Source organism: Panicum virgatum, chromosome 9K, assembly GCF_016808335.1.
Source record: "Panicum virgatum strain AP13 chromosome 9K, P.virgatum_v5, whole genome shotgun sequence".
NCBI lineage: Eukaryota > Viridiplantae > Streptophyta > Magnoliopsida > Poales > Poaceae > Panicum > Panicum virgatum.
In genome coordinates, this window is record NC_053144.1 from 56,117,987 (window position 1) to 56,139,029 (window position 21,043).

The following is a 21,043-nucleotide window of genomic DNA, read 5'->3' on the forward strand; positions in this document are numbered from 1 at the left end:
ATGCCCTGCGAGGTGATGGACTTCCCTTGCAAGTACCTGGGCCTGCCACTCTCTATTCGGAAGCTTACCAAGGCGGATCTCCAGCCCATGGTGGATAAGGTCGCCGACATGCTCTCGGGCTGGAAGGCGGCGTTGATGTCCACGACAGGGCATGCGATCCTGGTGAAGACCGTGCTGACAGCAGTCCCGGTCTATCTGTTGATTGCTCTAGATGCGCCTAAGTGGCTTCTCCGCGCCATTGATAAGCTATGTCGAGCCTTCCTATGGAAGGGATGTCCACAGGTGAATGGCGGACACTGTCCTGTGGCATGGGAGCGGGCGTGCCGCCCGGAGGAGCTTGGAGGGCTAGGTATCCATAACCTGGAGACCCTAGGGTGGGCACTCCGAATGCGTTGGCTATGGCTTAGTAAGACGGACCCTGGGCGACATTCAACATCAAGGTGCACCCCAACGTCACAGCCATGTTCACCATTTCGGTTTCCTCCTTGGTGGGAGATGAAAGAACGACCCTCTTCTGGAAGGATCGTTGGCTGCACGGCAAGTCCATCGAAGAGCTTGCTCCGGCTCTGGTTCCTTTTGTGAACAAGCGAGCGCGATCTCGGAGGACTATTAATGAGGCCATGCAGGATTTGCGATGGGTGGGTGACATTGCAGGTGGGTTGTCGGTGCCGGCAATCGTGGACTACCTGGAGCTTTGGGATACCTTGGAGAATGTTCAGTTGCTCGAGAATCAGCCGGACCAACATCTTTGGACACCGGAGAGCTTGGGTACTTACTCCGCTCGATCAGCTTTTGCTAGGTTCATTGTGGGCTCTTCTGGTTTCGAGCCGTACAAGCGCCTATGGAAGTCTTGGGCGCCCCTTCGGTGCAAGATATTTCTCTGGTTGGCCATGCTCAATAGGTGCTGGACAGTGGATCGGCTAGCCCGTCGGGGTCTCCAACACCCAGACAAAGTGCCTCCGTTGCGATCAAGAGGAGGAGACAGTCCAACACATTCTCACATCTTGCGTTTTCGCAAGACAGGTTTGGATGACCGTCCTTGGGAGGGTAGGCCTACAGCACCTAGCCCCCACTTTGGAGTTCGACACCTTCAAAGATTAGTGGAGATGGGCATCACGAAGGGCGCCGAAGGCTGCTAGGAAAGGCATGAACTCCCTGGTAATCCTCACAGCTTGGTCCATCTGGAAGATGCACAACTAGTGCATGTTTGATGGCTGCCAGCCGGCCGCCTGTAGTAGCACCGTCCAAATTAAACCGGCTTAAATGCACTAACCATCATCTTAATACTTAATCAAGTTACTGTGCACTTAAAATGGTTTAACCTGACAGGCTGTCGGGTAAAATCCCGATTGAACTACTGTACTCCAGGATCACAATTGCACTTAGACCCGTACGAAGATGAGCACAGGTGATACCAGCATACAGAAATCTTCAAATTAATTTACAACACAGGTTTTACATAAAAGGTTTAAATACAAATAACAGAGTTCAAAAGCACAGCGGAAGTTTAAAACTGAGTTCGAAATACAATACGATAACCACGACGACGATACAAGGTGAGCTCCACATCCTGCCCACCGATATGATGCCAACCTGCCCGATCTTCACGGGGAAGACGGGGCCCACTCGACAGTCCACCCAGGAGGAAGCGGATGTCCAATCCAGGACGCGCAGACCTCCTCGAAGTCATCAGGGACACAACCTGCTTAAAAGGGTTACAACAACAACCCTGAGTATACTAATACTCAGCAAGGCTTACCCGACTCTGGGTATACTTAGCCCATTACCTAGACATGCAAAGCTTTTTGGCTCTGGAGTTCTTTTGCTGAAAGGCTACTAGAAGTGAATCCTTACTTTCAATATTTTAGCTCCATTTAGTACAGCGAGTATTAGCTAAACTTGCCTAAACATCAAGAGCACACATGGTGGATCAAAATATTCTTCAGTAACTCACAAACCACCCTTTTCCATTCCGTTCTCATTCCACTTTCTTACTACGATGTGACAAAGTGACCAATGCTCTCATATCCGCGAGTCACGGTGAATCGATCCGATTTAACCTTTCAAGGTGGACCTAACTCACACGACACGTGAAAAGCCAGTCGGGCCACACACGTCAACTGTTCCCATCATCACCCCGACGTCTGAATCACGCCTGCCAAAACCTGGGTGAAGGGTCCCTCACGGCGAACTCCCAGAGAACCCGAAGGCGACATACTATCCAACACCCGCCATCATTCCACTCCCAGAGTAGCAGGTCGCGATTCAAAGTATCGTTGCAAATCAGGTAATTAGTTTACCGGTTTCGACTACCTCCTACTTCCGGTATGTGGTTAGTACTGTTCAATCCTCGATCAACACTGCCAACAACGGAACGGTCCTCAATCGACACAGGCGGAGAATTCTTTTCATCCCTTCCATACCATTAATCCAACTCATTTCCGCCCGGTCTCCATTTCTCTTTACTCAACCATTCAATTCAAAGCCCTAACTAAGGAATCAAGATCCTAAAACTCGCGAGTGACAGTAATCACTCGACTTTTACCGAGATCCTACTTAGCAAGCATTACTAACGATACCTACACACTAGTATGGACTCACAGGTACCTAGGGAGAACATGCATACTAGAGTTTCAAAATAACTCCTAAAACTTAAATGCACAAATATATAAATAAACATTGAATAATTTAAATTATGGTTATGCTCCGGGGCTTGCCTTGCAGGTCAGCGGGGTTAACAACTTCTTCGCAAGTGGGCTCGCCTGCGTCTTCCTGCTGCTCTCCCGCCTGCGGCTCCTGGATCGGCTCGGCGATCAGCTCGTAGGCAGCTTCGTTCGTGGCGTCTACACGAATAAAAATATGCCATGCAACAATTAGAACACAGTGCAATGCATGAGCGCTTATGATGCAATGTAATGAGATACAATGCAAAACGAGTCACAATCAAGACTGACCAACATTAAATTGAATAAACACAACAACAGGGCTAAAACCGAAAGGGTGTGGTGCTGATGATTGGTTTCAAGACTTCAAAATATTTTAGCCTGAAGTGTTTCCTTCAAAACAACAACTCCTAAACTTACTCAGAGTAGCAGGGATTAAGACAGACTCTTGCTTTGCCGGGGTTACACATGCATGAAATAATACTCAATTAACCACAAGGACAAATGAAAAGTGCTGCTAGAAGCCAAATAAAAGTAAAGATTTGACTTGCAGATGATCTAGCAACAATAATTTATCCAAAATAACATGATTTTGATAAAGCATGCCATAAAAATTTTCCCAACATTTATTGCTGCTAACAAAGCATTGAATTAACCCTAGCAAGGTAAATGAAACATAATTAGATCTACACAAAAGTGCGCAACACTAGCACCTGAAATTTTTATAGTGGATTACACATGCAAGGATTAAGTCACTGCGAATTTTTCATAATTTTTAGAGCAACAGAACAAGTGTTAATAATTCAACTAGCTTAAACACAAATTGAATTTTCATCTGGGGCAAAACTGACAATTCATAGGCACAAGCATTTTTCTTCTGAATATCTTGATTTTAGAAACCTAACAAAATTGGGTTTGCATTTTTAGGAATTTTGTGCGATTTATTATGCAATTTAGAAGTTTCAGCCGAGATAAGTATAAGAAAACAAAAAAGATAAAGGGGGGGGGCGCTGACAGCCGGGCCCCACTTGCCAGTGGGCGCCGGCCCAGCTGCTCCAATCCCCCCTCCTCTGCTCTGCCCCGCGCAAAGGCCGTGGCCGGCGAGGCACCGCGGCGGCGGCGCGTCCTGGCCAGGCAGCGGCTCGCCGGCGGCGCGGCCTGGCCCGCCCGCGGCCCAGGCAGCCCGGCGGGGCCGGCGCCCGCGGCGACACAGGAGGGCACGCGCGCAGCGCGGCTAGCGGCGACGCAGAGGCAGGGCAACAGCGGCGCGCGGCCGTTCCGGCCCGGCAGGCGGCGGCCAGGCGGCGGGGTAGCATCCGCGGCGGCTGGCGGCTGCGGGGCGCGCGGTGGTGGCGTGCGTCCCCGCGCAGGGAGTGCTGGCGGCGTGCGCGCGCGGCGTGTCCGCGGAGGCGCGGCGGCGATTCGGCGGCAGCGGTGCCGAAATCGAAAGGGGAGAGGGTCGGGGAGCAGGAGAGGGTTGCGGGGAAGCTCACCACTGCTCGATTTGGGGTGGAGGATGGCCGGAAGGGGGTCGTCGACATGAGGGGCGAAGCTCGGGGCGGAGTTTTAATGGTGGACGGCGGTCTGTAGGTCGATTTCGGCCGGGGTGTGGCTCGGCCGAGCTCGGCGACAGTGGAGGAGGTGGAGGTCTAGGTGGATCGGGGTTCGGGAGGGTCGGGGTGCGAGGAACGGCGGCAGAGCGACGAACGACGGCCGACGCGACGAGCTCTGCTCGCTTTGGCTCGCCGTGTACTGAGGAAGGAGAAGGGAGGAACGGAACGGGAAGCTTCGAGGCGTCCGCGTGGCTAAGAGCGGCGCTCAGACGCCGAGGTCGGGCGCGATAGCCGACGTGTGGAGGCTCGCCGGCGTCCAGACGCCGACGCCGATATGGGCGTCACAGGAAAAACACTGGAGCGGCACAGTGATCGGATTTCAAGATTTTGACTCGATTTTGGTTAACTGAAACTCCAAATTTCATGTAGCAACTTGAAATTTGGCTAAAATAAAAGTTGTAGAAGAAGGAAAGATCTACAACTTTCGTTTTAGGCGAAAATCGATTTGAAACTCGGATCATTGAGAAAACGAGATCGAACACGGCTAAGACAAAGATTAAAACACGGACTCGATTATCGCTAATGATGCGTTTACGCCAGGATTAGCGATTAAACACGTGGTTAGCGAGTTCGATTAACACAGGGGTGTTACAGCCTTCCCCCCTTAAAGGAATCTCGTCCCGAGATTCACACACGATAGAAAGTATAAGGCGAGAAGGTTCGAAGATGAAGTACCTGGATGAGCGTTTAAAAAGTCTGGATACTTGGATCTCAGAAATTCCTCTTTTTCCCAAGTAGCTTCTTCTTCGGAGTGATTGCTCCATTGAACTTTGTAGAATCGGTTGGTGGTGCGTCGAGTAACTCGATCCTTGCGATCAATAATCTTGATAGGATGCTCAGAATAAGTGAGATCAGACTCTAATTGAATCGAGTCACTTTCAACAACTTCAGTCGAAACTCTAAGGCACATTCTGAGTTGTGACACATGGAAGATGTTATGAACTGCAGAAAGATTCGCTGGAAGATTCAAACGGTAAGCCACAGGACCGCATCGTTCCACAATTGGATATGGACCGATGTAGCGGGGAGCTAACTTCCCTTTTATTCCGAATCTCTGCACGCCTTTCCAAAGTGATACTTTTAAATAGACATGGTCACCGACCTTAAAGACGAGTGGATCTGTTCTTTTATCCACATAGCTCTTCTGTCGAGACTGCGCAATCTTTAAGTTGGCTTGGATAAGACGGACTTGTTCTTCGGCCTCTTGAACCATGTCGGGCCCAAAGATAGTTCTTTCACCCGCTTCAGACCAATTCAAAGGTGTTTGACATCGACGACCATATAATGCTTCAAATGGTGCCATTTTGATGCTTTCTTGATAACTATTGTTATAAGAAAATTCAGCTAATGGCAAACATTGATCCCATTTCTGTGGATAGGTTAAGATGCAGGCACGGAGCATATCCTCCAAAATTTGATTTATCCTCTCGGTTTGGCCGTCTGTCTGAGGGTGATATGCAGAGCTACGAATAAGATGAGTTCCCAAGCAAGCATGTAATTGCTCCAAAAAAACGAGCAATGAATTGAGTTCCACGATCAGAAATGATGGTCTTTGGCACACCATGCAAACAAAGTATGCGATTAATATACAATTCCGCATACTGCTTGGTCAAGTATGTCATCTTAACAGGGAGGAAATGTGCCGACTTGGTCAACCTATCCACTACAACCCAAATAGAGTCGTAACCCTTTTGAGTTCGAGGTAAGCCGACGATGAAATCCATACTTATATCTTCCCATTTCCATTCTGGAATATTCAAGGGCTGGAGAGTTCCAGCTGGTCTGAGATGACTAGCCTTAACTCTTCTACAGATGTCACATTCTGACACATATTTGGCTATTTCTCTTTTCATTCGAGTCCACCAAAATTGTTGCTTCAGGTCTTGGTACATCTTGTTGCTACCCGGATGAATTGATAGTCGTGACGTATGGGCTTCGTCAAGAATTTGTTTTCTAAGCTCAAAATTCTTAGGCACCACTAATCGGTTCTTGAACCATAACACATTCTCAGTATCCTGGTGGAAGCAATTCACTTTAGGGTCTCCTTCTGATAGTCTTCTCTAAATTTCCTTCACCCCTTTATCTTGCTTTTGTGCCGTGATGATGAGATCACGAAGAGTAGGAGTAAGCTCTAGATGAGCCAATGTGCCATGTGGTACAATGCTTAAATTTAGCTTTTTCCATTTCATAGCAAAGAGGCTCGCTTAATGGTATAGCTGAAATGCAATGACAGTGAGCTTTGCGACTTAGCGCATCGGCAACTACATTCGCCTTGCCAGGATGATAATGCACTTCGAGCTCATAATCTTTAATCAACTCAAGCCATCTTCTTTGACGCATGTTCAAATCAGCTTGGGTGAAAAGATATTTGAGACTCTTGTGATCAGTATAGATGTTGCACAATGATCCTAAAAGATAGTGTCGCCAGATCTTCAGAGCATGGACCACAGCTGCTAATTCAAGATCATGAGTGGGATAGTTTTCTTCATGATGCTTGAGTTATCAAGATGCATAAGCAATCACTCGGTTCTCCTGCATCAAGACACAACCGAGTCATGTGCCCGAGGCATCACAATAGACATCAAAAGGTTTTGTAGTGTCGGGGTGGGCCAAAATTGGAGCTGAAGTGAGAAGTGTTTTCAATTTCCGAAAGGCTTCTTCACAATGACTACTCCAATAGAACTTGACACCTTTCTTAAGAAATTCAGTCATCAGCTTCGCAATTTTGGAGAATTCTGGGATGAATCGACGATAATACCCAGCTAAGCCCAAGAAACTGCGAATTTCAGGAACTGAAGTTGGGGCTTCCCAATCGAGTACATCCCGCACTTTACTGGGATCCATAGAGATGCCCTCAGCAGATATAACAGGACTGAGGAATGGTACTTCCTTCAGCCAGAAGTCACACTTGCTGAGTTTGGCATAAAGCTGGTGCTCTCTCAGACGCTGAAGTACTATGCGAAGATGATGAGCATGTTCTTCCTCATTCTTGGAGTAGATCAAGATATCATCAATAAAGACCACGACGAACTTGTCTAACTCCGGCATGAATACCGAATTCATGAGGTACATGAAATAAGCGGGAGCATTGGTTAATCCGAAAGACATTACCAAATACTCGTATAGACCATAACGAGTAGAGAAAGCTGTTTTTGGTATATCAACCGGTCTGATTTTGATTTGATGATAGCCAGATCGTAGATCTATTTTTGAGAATATCTTAGCTCCGGCTAGTTGGTCAAAAAGAATATCAATACGAGGAAGTGGGTATTTGTTTTTGATCGTAACTGCATTCAGAGGCCTGTAATCCACACATAGCCTCAGCCCATGATATTTCTTCTTTACGAACAGAGCCGGGCAACCCCAAGGTGAGGTGCTCGGTCGAATAAAGCCTTTATCTAGCAACTCTTGTAACTGGATTTTTAATTCCGCTAACTCACTCGGAGTCATTCTATATGGCCTTCGAGATATGGGCGCTGTGCCAGGCTGTAACTCAATGACAAACTCAATATCTCGATCGGGAGGCATGCCTGGCAAGTCCTCCGGAAACACATCGGGGTATTCACAAACCACCGGAATTACTTCTAGAATTTTTCCCTCAAGATGGTATATGACAGTGGCTGGAATTGCATGCTGGGAAAGATGAATATCCGTAGAACCATATGTGGGGGAGTTAATCCGGATGACACGAGAGGAAGTATCGAGGATAACACAGTGTTCCTTCATCCAATTCATTCCAAGTATGATATCTATCCCTTGGCTTGGAAGGACAATGGGCTTGGTTTGGAAGATTTTTCCACCTAATTCAAGGGACACACTCGGAATTATTCGATGGGTGTGCAACCGTGCACCCGGTGTACAAATAGCATAAGGTCTTTTTATTTGAATTTCTTGCAAGTTGAGTCGTTCTACGCATGCTTGACTGATAAAGGTATGGGATGCTCCCGAATCAAATAGCACAGTAACAGGGCAGTTATTAACGGAGAACATACCCGCCATCACTTGGGTGCCCTCCGGAACTTCTTCTAGAGCGGTGTAGTTCACGCGACCAGTCTTGGCAGGTACAATCTTCTTTTTCTGATCCTTCTGACTGGAACCTTGACTCAGTGCAGGAGTCTTGTAGTTATTCTGCCTAGGTGGCAGACGACAGTCATGTGCAAAGTGCCCCAGGTTACCACAATTGTAACATGGGTAGTTGTTGGGGCGTGGAGCTTGTAGCATTAGGGGCCTCTGTTGCTGTGTCGGGAAACGGGGTGCCCACTGCTGCTGTTGCTGTGGTGGTCTAGCGACCCAACGGCCCTACTGTGGAGGACGGCTCGAAGCCTGCTGATTCCCTGTTTGAACCAGCTTGTACCTCTGGGGTGCATTGCTGGAGGATCCAGCAGGTGCCTTTCTCTTCTTATCAGCTTTGTGCGCCAACGTGGCATCTTCCTGCGTGATGGCCTTATTAACCAGGTCGGTAAAGTTGTTGCATGTGGTGAGAGCTAGCTTGTCCTGAAGCTTTGTGCTAAGTCCCCTCCTGAAGCAATCATGTTTCTTCTCATCAGTATCCACATGAAAACCGCCATACTAGGATAACTGATTGAAGGTTTGAGCATAATGAAGTATGGTGTTGTTCCCTTGCTTCAGGGCTAGGAACTCTGCCATCTTTCTCCTCATCAAGCTGGTAGGAATATGGTGGGCTTTAAAAGCTGCCACAAACTCATCCCAGGTGAGACGCGTATTGGCGGGAAGTAAAGCCTTGTGATTGACCCACCATATTTTTGCAGGTCCTCGCAGCTGTTGCGCTGCAAAGGCGGCTTTGTCCATTTCTACGCAATTGAGGATGCTGAACTTATCCTCAATGGTGCGAATCCAAGCATCAGCCTCAAGGGGATCATTGGCCTTATGGAACAGAGGTGGCTGGGTGGCCAGAAAACCGACATAGTCAGTTTCTGCTGGGGCTAGTGGGGGAGCGTGACCTCTGCCGGCATTGACTAGGGATTGCACCAGTTGCCTTATTAACTCCGTCTGCTCGTTGTGGTCCGCGATAAGAGCTGCAACAGCTTGAGCCAAACAGGGAGGTTGTTGGGGCAGTGCTTCGTGATTCTCATTGTCATGATTATCACCCATCTGCAAAATAATCATTCCCCTGGTTAGCCATTTCGCTATCCGGACAAATTCATGCAATTAAAGAATGTGCATATGTAATATGAACACACAGCATGAATCCTTCCCCTCGCGATATGGTTCACCAAGGGAAGATAAACTAACTTGCTTTGGTTGAAACCGCATCAACTCAACAAGTTTCGTCCAGAGCAGCTCTAACGTATGCAATACTAAACCTCGCTCAACAATATTTCAGATTTGAAAGCAACTAAAGTACAGCTCACAATTAAAGTTTCACACACTGACAGAAAAGATCATTACGGGAGTAAAATTTACATTAAGCACCACGCTGCTTAAGCTGGAACAAGGGCTATTACATTACCAAAGCCCTGCTGCAAACCAACTAACATTAGAGAAGGGTTCACAAACGACCCGACAACACACTACACTAGCGAGGAGTTATCCTACATGACTCGAACTACCGAGCCACAAAAGAATTCTCAACCCAAGGTTAGCCTAGAACACTATGTTGGTCATCCTACCCAACTATCCTACAGTTAGGCTACACTGCAAGGGGAGAATCGACGCCATCCATCTACATCCTCACGGAGTCCCAGGTCCCGACTCGACTCCAGACACTCCCTCGATCTCCTCAGGGTCCTCTTCTTCTTCCTCTTCTTCTGGCTCCTCCTCAGCTGCCTCAGCCTCCATGTCTGCTGCTGCCCGCACCTGAGCCTGGGCGTCCTCAATCCACTCCTAGGCCTGCTGAAGCTGCCCCTCAAGGTGCTGCACCATCTGAGTCCTGTTCTCCAGCTCCTCCTGCAACTCCTGAATCCTTATCTTCCTCGCTCTGGACTTGGCCTTCAGGGTCTTGATCTTGTCTTGAGTACCGATCATGTGCTGCTCATGGAGGTGAGCCTCTCGAGCCTTGCTCCTGTATATCGCATTTTTCTCGCGCAGCTGCTCATACATGTTGACCAAAGCTGAGGAATAGCTGAATGAGAGGGTTGTCCTAACGTTGCAGTCGGGCATCATGTAGTTCATGTTGCGGTTCACCCGATCTGCATAGGCCTAAGTGGTCTCATCCTTCAGAGGAAACACACTGTAAGGAGTATCCATGATCTCAGCACTGTGCTTCTCTGAGAACTCCTCAATGGCCTTCCTAGCTGCAATCTCCCAGGAGTCTGCCAGTTTCCTACCATAGACAGTGAGCTGCCACGAGTCCCATTCCAAGCGAGCGGGGCAACCAGGAATCTTCACGATCATCTGACAGCGCTCGGTGCCCAGCAAGCTAGACTCGTGTCCTAAGTACTGTGGAGGCTCAGTGTAGTCAAACGCCCTGAGCATCTGCCACAGCAGACGAGGAAAGTGGCCGGTGTGGAGGGCATTGGAGTGCGCCCAACCCTCAGCGTCCATGATCACGTGCGTGAAGCTAGCCATCTGTAAGAACACATAGCGCTAACGTAAGTCACAGTTTTCAAAAGAACAGATTTAAACTTGGCAACACAACACAAATAAATTTTTAAAGAATGCATAGTAAAAACATGGCGATCCAAATAAATTTTTATAAAGCGCAACCATAAGCAACAAAACAATCAACAAACTTGGTTATGCAAGATGCAAGATGCATGCACGTTCTAGCGTTTCTCACCCAAACAAGTACCAAAAATATGGTATACGAGAACAATCGGTGGCACAATTACATACTCTCCCTATATATACTAGTCGTTCCTACGATCAAGGATTTCATAACGCTCTTAACGTGGTTAGTTTCCTGCAGAAGAACACAGAGTATATAACCACTTCTGGACCCTTCGTGCCAGCACTCACGAACGGCCCCCATGTGTCCTACGCCACACGGGTAACGCATATGCAGTTTCCCACATATTCACACATACATTACCATCCACTATAGAGATGGCACCCAAATGTTCGACGCTGAATAGGCAGCGCTGCATACGTCATAACAACGTATTCACTTCCCGTACACTCGCCTTACGGGACATCCAAGGGTAGACGTGTCCCAAGGGTCACGGTCATGGCCAACCGCATGGCAGGTTTACATCTCGTAACATTGCCTTACGAAATGACCGTGATCACAATCACAAGGTAGGAAATCCGTACTTCATATCAGGCAGCAGATAGCGACAGGCTCGTTTGAATTGAGCCTTATCACCTCCTCGTATGCTCATCATACGGGACCTGCGCACGTATGAAACATGTGGGCTATTCTAAAGGACTACCAAGAATGCTTACCTTGCTTACCTTAGCGTAGGTGCGTCGTTACCGAAGTAAGGTTTAACAAAAAGTAAAAGCTGAAAGTGCTGGAATAAAATAAATACTTAGATGCCACCTAACTTAAGTAACATAATTAGGGCATACGAACTATCTATCCTATTCCTTAGCGCATCTAGCGTCAACTTTTCGAAAAACCCAAAATCGTTGCAAGGTAAGAGTTACTTAACGTAATTAAGCACACCAGTAATCACCCCAGTGCAATTTAGAGCTCTGATGCCAGCTGTAGCAGCACCGTCCAAATTAAACCGGCTTAAATGCACTAACCATCATCTTAATACTTAATCAAGTTACTGTGCACTTAAAACGGTGTAACCTGACAGGCTGTCGGGTAAAATCCCGATTGAACTACAGTACTCCAGGATCACAATTGCACTTAGACCCGTACGAAGACGAGCACAGGTGATACCAGCATACAGAAATCTTCAAATTAATTTACAACACAGGTTTTACATAAAAGGTTTAAATACAAATAACAGAGTTCAAAAGCACAGCGGAAGTTTAAAACTGAGTTCGAAATACAATACGATAACCACGGCGACGATATAAGGTGAGCTCCACATCCTGCCCACCGATGTGATGCCAACCTGCCCGATCTTCACGGGGAAGACGGGGCCCACTCGACAGTCCACTCAGGAGGAAGCGGCTGTCCAATCCAGGACGCGCAGACCTCCTCGAAGTCAGCGGGGACACAACCTGCTTAAAAGGGTTACAACAACAACCCTAAGTATACTAATACTCAGCAAGGCTTACCCAACTCTGGGTATACTTAGCCCATTACCTAGACATGCAAAGCTTTTTGGCTCTGGAGTTCTTTTGCTGAAAGGCTACAAGAAGTGAATCCTTACTTTCAATATTTTAGCTCCATTTAGTACATCGAGTATTAGCTAAACTTGCCTAAACATCTAGAACACACATGGTGGATCAAAATATTCTTCAGTAACTCACAAACCACCTTTTTCCATTCCGTTCTCATTCCACTTTCTTACTACGATGTGACAAAGTGACCAAGGCTCTCATATCCGCGAGTCACGGCGAATCGATCCGATTTAACCTTGCAAGGTGGACCTAACTCACACGACACGTGAAAACCCTGTCGGGCCACACACGTCAACTGTTCCCATCATCACCCCGACGTCTGAATCACGCCTGCCAAAACCCGGGTGAAGGGTCCCTCACGAGAGAACCCGAAGACGACATACTATCCAACACCCGCCATCATTCCACTCCCAGAATAGCAGGTCGAGATTCAAAGTATCGTTACAAATCAGGTAATTAGCTTACCGGTTTCGACTACCTCCTACTTCCGGTATGTGGTTAGTACTGTTCAATCCCCGATCAACACTGCCAACAACGGAACGGTCCTCAATCGACACAGGCGGAGAATTCTTTTCATCCCTTCCATACCATTAATCCAACTCATTTCCGCCCGGTCTCCATTTCTCTTTACTCAACCATTCAATTCAAAACCCTAACTAAGGAATCAAGATCCTAAAACTCGCGAGTGACAGTAATCACTTGACTTTTACTGAGATCCTACTTAGCAAGCATTGCTAACGATACCTGCACACTAGTATGGACTCACAGGTACCTAGGGAGAACATGCATACTAGGGTTTCAAAATAACTCCTAAAACTTAAATGCACAAATATATAAATAAACATTGAATAATTTAAATTATGGTTATGCTCTGAGGCTTGCCTTGCAGGTCAGCGGGGTTAACAACTTCTTCGCAAGTGGGCTCGTCTGCGTCTTCCTGCTGCTCTCCCGCCTGCGGCTCCTGGATCGGCTCGGCGATCAGCTCGTAGGCAGCTTCGTTCGTGGCGTCTACACGAATAAAAATATGCCATGCAACAATTAGAACACAGTGCAATGCATGAGTGCTTATGATGTGATGTAATGAGATACAATGCAAAACGAGTCACAATCAAGACCGACCAACATTAAATTGAATAAACACAACAACAGGGCTAAAACCGAAAGGGTGTGGTGCTGATGATTGGTTTCAAGACTTCAAAATATTTTAGCCTGAAGTGTTTCCTTCAAAACAACAACTCCTAAACTTACTCAGAGTAGCAGGGATTAAGACAGACTCTTGCTTTGCCGGGGTTACACATGCATGAAATAATAATCAATTAACCACAAGGACAAATGAAAAGTGCTGCTAGAAGCCAAATAAAAGTAAAGAATTGACTTGCAGATGATCTAGCAACAAGAATTTATCCAAAATAACATGATTTTGATAAAGCATGCCATACAAATTTTCTCAACATTTATTGCTGCTAACAAAGCATTAAATTAACCATAGCAAGGTAAATGAAACATAATTAGATCTACACAAAAGTGCGCAACACCAGCACCTGAAATTTTTATAGTGGATTACACATGCAAGGATTAAGTCACTGCGAATTTTTCATAATTTCTAGAGCAACAGAACAAGTGGTAATAATTCAACTAGCTTAAACACAAATTGAATTTTCATCTAGGGCAAAAGTGACAATTCACAGGCACAAGCATTTTTCTTCTGAAGATCTTGATTTTAGAAACCTAACAAAATTGGGTTTACATTTTTAGGAATTTTGTGCGCTTTATTATGCAATTTAGAAGTTTCAGCCAAGATAAGTAAAAGAAAACAAAAAAGATAAACGGGGGGTGCTGACACCCGGGCCCCACTTGCCAGTGGGCGCCGGCCCAGCTGCTCCAATCCCCCCCTCCTCTGCTCTGCCCCGCGCCAAGGCCGTGGCCGGCGAGGAGGCGAGGCACCGCGGCGGCGGCGCGTCCTGGCCGGGCAGCGGCTCGCCGGCGGCGCGGGCTGGCCCGCCCGTGGCCCAGGCAGCGCGCGCGGGGCCGGCGCCCGAGGTGACGCGGGAGGGCACGCGTGCAGCGCGGCTAACGATGGCGCAGAGGCAGGGCAACAGCGGCGCGCGGCCGTTCCGGCCCGGCAGGCGGCGCAGGCGGCAGCTAGGCGGCAGGGTAGCGTCCGCGGCGGCTGGCGGCTACGGGGCGCGCGGTGGTGGCGTCCGGCCCCGCGCAGGGAGGGTTGGCGGCGTGCGCGCGCGGCGGGCGGCGTGTCCGCGGCGGCGATTCGGCGGCGGCGATGGCGCTGAAATCGAAAAGGGAGAGGGTCGGGGAGCATGAGAGGGTTGCGGGGAAGCTCACCACGGCTCGATTTGGGGCGGAGGATGGCCGGAAGGGGGTCGTCGACGTGAGGGGCAAAGCTCGGGGCGGAGCTTTAATGGTGGACGACGGTCTGCATGTCGATTTCGGGTGGGGTGTGGCTCGGCCGAGCTCGGCTACGGTGGAGGAGGTGGAGGGCTAGGTGGATCGGGGTTTGGGAGGGTCGGGGCGCGAGGAACGGCGGCGGAGCGACGAACGACGGCCTACGCGATGAGCTCTGCTTGCTTCGGCTCGCCGTGCACTGAGGAAGGAGAAGGGAGGAACGGAACGGGAAGCTTCGAGGCATCCGTGTGGCTAAGAGTGGCGCTCAGACGCCGAGGTCGGGCGCGATCGCCGACGCGTGGAGGCTCGCCGGCGTCCAGACGCCGATGCCGTTATGGGCGTCACAAGAAAAACACTGGAGCGGCACAGTGATCGGATTTCAAGATTTTGACTCGATTTTGGTTAACTGAATCTCCAAATTTCATGTAGCAACTTGAAGTTTGGCCAAAATAAAAGTTGTAGAAGAAGGAAAGATCTACAACTTTCGTTTTAGGCGAAAATCGGTTTGAAACTCGGATCATTGAGAAAACGAGATCGAACACGGCTAAGACAAAGATTAAAACACGGACTCGATTATCGCTAATGACGCGCTTACGCCAGGATTAGCGATTAAACACGTGGTTAGTGAGTACGATTAACACAGGGGTGTTACAGCCTTCCCCCTTAAAGGAATCTCGTCCCGAGATTTACACACGATAGAAAGTATAAGGCGAGAAGGTTCGAAGATGAAGTACCTTAAAGGAATCGTCCCGAGATTTACACACGATAGAAAGTATAAGGCGAGAAGGTTCGAAGATGAAGTACCTAGATGAGCGTTTAAAAAGTCCGGATACTTGGATCTCAGAAATTCCTCTTTTTTCCAAGTAGCTTCTTCTTCGGAGTGATTGCTCCATTGAACTTTGTAGAATCGGTTGGTGGTGCGTCGAGTAACTCGATCATTGCGATCAATAATCTTGATATGATCTCAGAATAAGTGAGATCAGACTCTAATTGAATCGAGTCATTTTCAACAACTTTAGTCGGAACTCTAAGGCACATTCTGTGTTGTGACACATGGAAGATGTTATGAACTGCAGAAAGATTTGCTGGAAGATTCAAACGGTAAGCCACATGACCGCATCGTTCCACAATTAAGGCCCATTAAAAAAGATTCGCTGGAAGATATTATGAACTGCAGAAAGATTCGCAGAAAGATTCGCTGGAAGATTCAAAAAAGAAAAAGAAAAAAAATGGGCCGGCCCATTAAGACCCATCGGTCAAATCGGCCGATAAACCGGTCAAACCGGTCGGTAAACCGGTAAAACCGGCTGGTAAACCGGTTGCACGGGAGCTTTTGAATTTGGATTTGAATTCAAACCGGTAAAACCGACCGGTAAACCGGTCGGAACCGGTTGCACGGGAGCTTTTGAATTTATTTGAATTTGGATTTGAATTCAATCGATTTCTACCAGTTACCGGTCAAACTGGTTCGGTAAACCGCTACCGGAGGGCGGCGGTTTGACCGGACCGGTAGGTTTGGTTAACCCTGAGTGCGGACGCGGGAGGCGCGGCCGGGGACACGGACTGCCGGAACAGGCGAGCAGGCATATGCGGCGCTCCAGCTTGCCCGTAGGACGACCTCAAATCACAGGCGAGGGACGCAATTTCTGGATGAGATGTCCCGGTGCCACTCATACGCTTTGTTCAAGTCGCCGTTGACCGGTTTGTATTGGTTCGGCCATGTTTGGTTAGAGGGTAGAAAAGTTTTGATGAGAGGAATGAAGTTTTGACCACTAATTAGTGGTATTAAATAAAGTCTAATTACAAAATTATCTCCACAACTGTGGTACTGTAGCAGTTGCTCTAGGTAGTGAGGCCTTTGACTGTACGATTGGAGGATGATTGAACGCGGTTACTGTAGCATCACTGTAGCCAATCATGATGAAACTTGGCTCATTAGATTCGTCTCGAAAAATTACACTCATTCCTAAAAAGGTTTTGCAAATAAACTTCGTTTAGTACTTCATGCATGCATTCGTCTTTTTGTGCAAAAAATTTCATGGTTTTATCCAAACAAGGCCCTGGTAAGGTTCACACCCGAGCGGAGCAGCCTGCTGTCCTTTCCGCGCCTCCTCCCCGCCGTCGCCATTGCCAAGAACCTTCCAGGAAGCAGCCAGTGAACTTCCCACCCGTTCCGGAGCCGCGGCCACTCTACAATAAGCGAGCTTTCCATTCGCCGGCGCTTTCACCACTCAAGATCTCCCCTTTCGCTTTGCCCCCTTCCCATTTACAGTACAAGTCAACCCCCTTCTCGTCGCTCACGGCACCCCACTCGTCGTCCATGGATCGGCTCAAGGACCTGCTGGGGGATCGACCGCTGAAGGGCATCTTCTCCGCGCTCGGCCTGCCGGAGAAGGCCGGCGGCGCCGTCCTCGACGTCCTGTGCTCCCGTGGGGCTCGCCTGTGGAACGTCGAGGAGGAGGCCGGCAAGCTGCGCCGCACCAAGGAGCGCATCCGCGCCGTGCTCGAGGACGCGGAGCAGCGCCGCTTCATCGACCACGACTCCGTCAAGCTCTGGCTCCGGGAGCTCCGGGCCGCCGCCTTCGACGTCGACGCCCTGCTCGACCGCCTGGGCACCATCACGGCCGCGGCCAGGCTGCAGGCGGCCGCCGAGCACTCGCGGAAGCGGAAGCGGCCGTGGCCAAGCTTCGAGCTCGGCCCGTGGCGGCGGTGGGAGCTGGACGGGAAGATCGCCAATATCAACGAACGCCTGGACAATATCAACAGGGACAGGAAAAGGTACAGGTTGCAGGCCGGGGACGGGAGGAGGACCGCGGCTCAGCCGACGCAGCGCCGCCCATGGCTCCTTGAAGCTGCCGCGCATCGCGACGAGAGGCCCATTGGCCGCGACGAGGAGAAGGAGCAGATCGTCCGTGCTCTGGTTTCTGACAATGCAGGCATGGACCTCCCTGTGGTTTCCATTTGGGGAACGGCAGGCATTGGGAAGACAGCACTGGCACGGTTAGTCCACAACGATCCTAAGGTAGCAAACTTCTTCACTGACAGGATTTGGGTTTGGTTACCAGATACGTGTGATGTGAGGACTGCCACCAAGATGATCATCGAAGCTGTGACCAGTAAAAAATGTGAGCTTCTAAGCTTGGACATATTGCAGCAAAGGCTGCACGGCCACCTGCGCAAAAAGCGGTTCTTGTTGGTGATCGATAACCTTTGGGCAGATGGATTTCAGTTCTGGGAATTTCTGAGGCCCTCGCTGACAGCTGGAGAGAAAGGAAGCAAGGTTCTCATCACTACTCAACACGAAAGAGTGTCTAGGATGAGTTCCCCCATTCTAAGCATCCCTTTAAAGCCCTTGGGGGATGAAGAATGCTGGCAAATCCTCAAAGTCTATGCATTGTCAGGGTGGAGTAGCAGAGATCAGCATGATCTGGAGTTGGAGTCCATTGGGCGGAGCATTGCCGCAAACTGCCAAGGCTCCCCGTTAGCTGCTAAGTCTCTTGGGGTGCTTTTGTCCGACACTCATGGAGATAGAGAACAGTGGGAAAGCATACTAAGCGAAATGCGGATTCTTGAAGGTGACAAAAGCACAAACAATATCTTACCAAGTTTGCAAATAAGTTATCAGCACTTGCCATATCATCTCAAACAGTGTTTTGCCTTTTGTTCTGTACTTCCTCTTGGTGTTGAGTTTGAGAAGGAAGAACTGGTTAGACTCTGGATCGCCGATGGTCTTGTTAAGAGCAGTGGAAGGAGAAGAGTTGAGATGGAAGCAGGAAGATGCTTTGATGAGCTCCTATGGAGATCATTCATTGAAACTTCTGACACCTTCCCTATACGAAAGTTTAGGGTGCCAAGTTTGATGCTTGAGCTAGCACAACTTGTTTCGAAACATGAATCTTTAACTCTCGGCCCTGACAATTCACATATTGCTGAACGTCCTGAATGGATTCGTTATGCAACTATCTTGTGCCCAAAAGATGAGCCTCTTGCATTCCACATGATTTATCACTATGAAAATTCTAGGCTCTTGAAATTATTCCCCAAGACGAAACTACCCTCAAATCAGGTTCCATCAGAACTTTTCTCAAAGCTGACTTGTCTGCGTGCACTAGATCTGAGTTACACTGAGCTAGATCTCCTGCCAGATTCTATTGGTTTCTGTATACACCTCAGGTACCTCAACCTTCGGAATACTCTGATAAAGACTCTTCCGGAAACAGTCTGCAACCTATTCAATTTGCAGACACTTGACCTCAGGGACTGCTTCTGGCTCATGGATTTGCCTGAAGGCATGAGCCGCTTAGTTAACATGAGGCACCTCTGTTTACATCTTGATTGGGATAGAGTTACGGCTTTCAGATCAATGCCAAGCGGCATTGACAAGTTACTATCACTTCAGACTCTTTCTAGGTTTGTTACAGTCTCCAAAGATGGAGGTAAATGCAACATTACTGAGTTAAAGAACTTGAAGATCCGTGGAGAGCTTTGTATTCTTAATTTAGAAGCTGCCACACATAGTGGTGCCAGGGAGGCCAATTTGAGTGGGAAAGAGTACTTGCACAAATTGATGCTGAAATGGAGTGATAACACATGCAAGGATGAGCAGCAGCTGGACATAGAGAATAGTGAGAGAGTCCTTGAGGCACTCTGCGCACATAGCAGCCTCAAGCATCTACGCATCGATAACTACCCTGGAAGAAAACTCTCCTCTTGGGTAGAGAAGCTCTCATCTCTGGATACTCTTGAGATATTTTCTTGCCCCAGGCTCACTCAATTTTCTGTGGAGGCACTGCGGTCTCTCCGAAATTTCAGGATTCGTCAATGCGGTGATCTTGCAGTTCTTCCCAGAGGCTTATGCAGCCTGGAGTCCCTTGATTGTCTGGAAATCCATGGCACTTCAAATCTGAGAATAAGTGCAGTGGACATATTGCCAAGAAACATCTCTCAGCTGACTGTAAGTGGATGCTACACCCTGGAGGAATGGTGCCGGCAAGAAGGTGCTGAGAGAGTGCAGCAAATTCGTGATACAAGGATTCAATTTAGTATTTGATGTGATGCATAATGGTGATCAATCCTCTTCACATTGTTGTAGTTGGTTTGTTTCTTTTTGAACTAGTACTAATTTTGGTTCTAACTGTCGATGTTGTAATCACAATTTTCTTTTGTTCTGCAAATAATTTTTCATGTTTATGTATGGATTTACATGCCTCATTACCCTTTGATGTGTCTCTGAATCCTTGTGTTAATTTTTTTTCCACAACCTCAGCTGCACACCACCATTTACTGTTGCAGCTTCCGATCTGTTGCTGTGAGATATATGAATCTGTATCTGACATTTAAGTGGCTCTTGCAATAACATATATACTCCCCATTCGAATATACTTTTATGATAAATATGTGGAGCCTTGGATTTTATCTGATGGCACTGTGCTACTGAAATTGATTGTGAATACAGAATATGATTTTGTTCGTCATGTGTATGATGTGCCTGACAATGTATCGGTTCTGGATCCTTTTTTTTTTCCTGAACCGAATGTAGTGGATCCATGAATATGGCACCTCCTCATGAATTGGTAGTGTGTCCACATCATTTCTTATCAGGTAATTTGAATTGTCATTATCATTAGCAACTAGTACTCATGAAAGTATCAGTAAAGCATAGTATGTGTGTTAAGCAGGCGCCTATAATCATCGGGTCTGCTGCTTGTTTCATTTCAGATCTGGTTCATTGGTGGGGGAGTTTTGTAGCATCAGCCAGTCGGGCATCGGAGCTTCAATGCATGGTCTGCATTCTTTTTCTCCAATCCAAACTTGAGAATCAAATTTCGAAAAAGCTGGAATCCAATGAAACTGCAAAAACCTTCTCTGCTGGCTGCCTGTGCAAATAATTGCCTCTCGGTGGACCATCTACTCGCAGGACGCGTGCACTCTTGATTCAATCCTCTGTGTGCAGAGTGCTGACCCTTGCGGTTGCAGGTCTTGTAGACGACCGCTGCAGATAGATCCGGTCCTAAGTCCTCTGTAACATACTAAGGCCGTGTTTAGTTCGCGAAAAATTTTGAGTTTGGTACTGTAGCATATTTCGTTATTACTTTACAATTAATATACAATCATAAACTAATTAAGTTTAAAAAATTCATCAAATAGTTATACTGTATAATTAAT

The 21,043-nt window shown here is 48.0% G+C and overlaps 1 protein-coding gene across 1 annotated transcript; it reads left to right on the plus strand.

Moving 5' to 3' along the window:
- LOC120648153 (putative disease resistance protein RGA3) lies at positions 1–19,928 on the plus strand. Its single transcript, XM_039924901.1, has 2 exons — positions 1–282; positions 17,151–19,928. Exons 1-2 carry the CDS (start codon positions 1–3, stop codon positions 19,926–19,928), a joined length of 3,060 nt encoding a protein of 1,019 aa, XP_039780835.1.
- The last annotated feature ends 1,115 nt before the right edge of the window (positions 19,929–21,043 follow it).

Bases quoted from the DNA above. Each gene is read 5' to 3' on its own strand.
- LOC120648153 (XM_039924901.1), top strand. From the start codon at position 1: ATGCCCTGCGAGGTGATGGACTTCCCTTGCAAGTACCTGGGCCTGCCA. The intron at 283-17,150 runs GTGAATGGCGGA...TCCCATTTACAG, and splicing joins TATGGAAGGGATGTCCACAG to TACAAGTCAACCCCCTTCTC.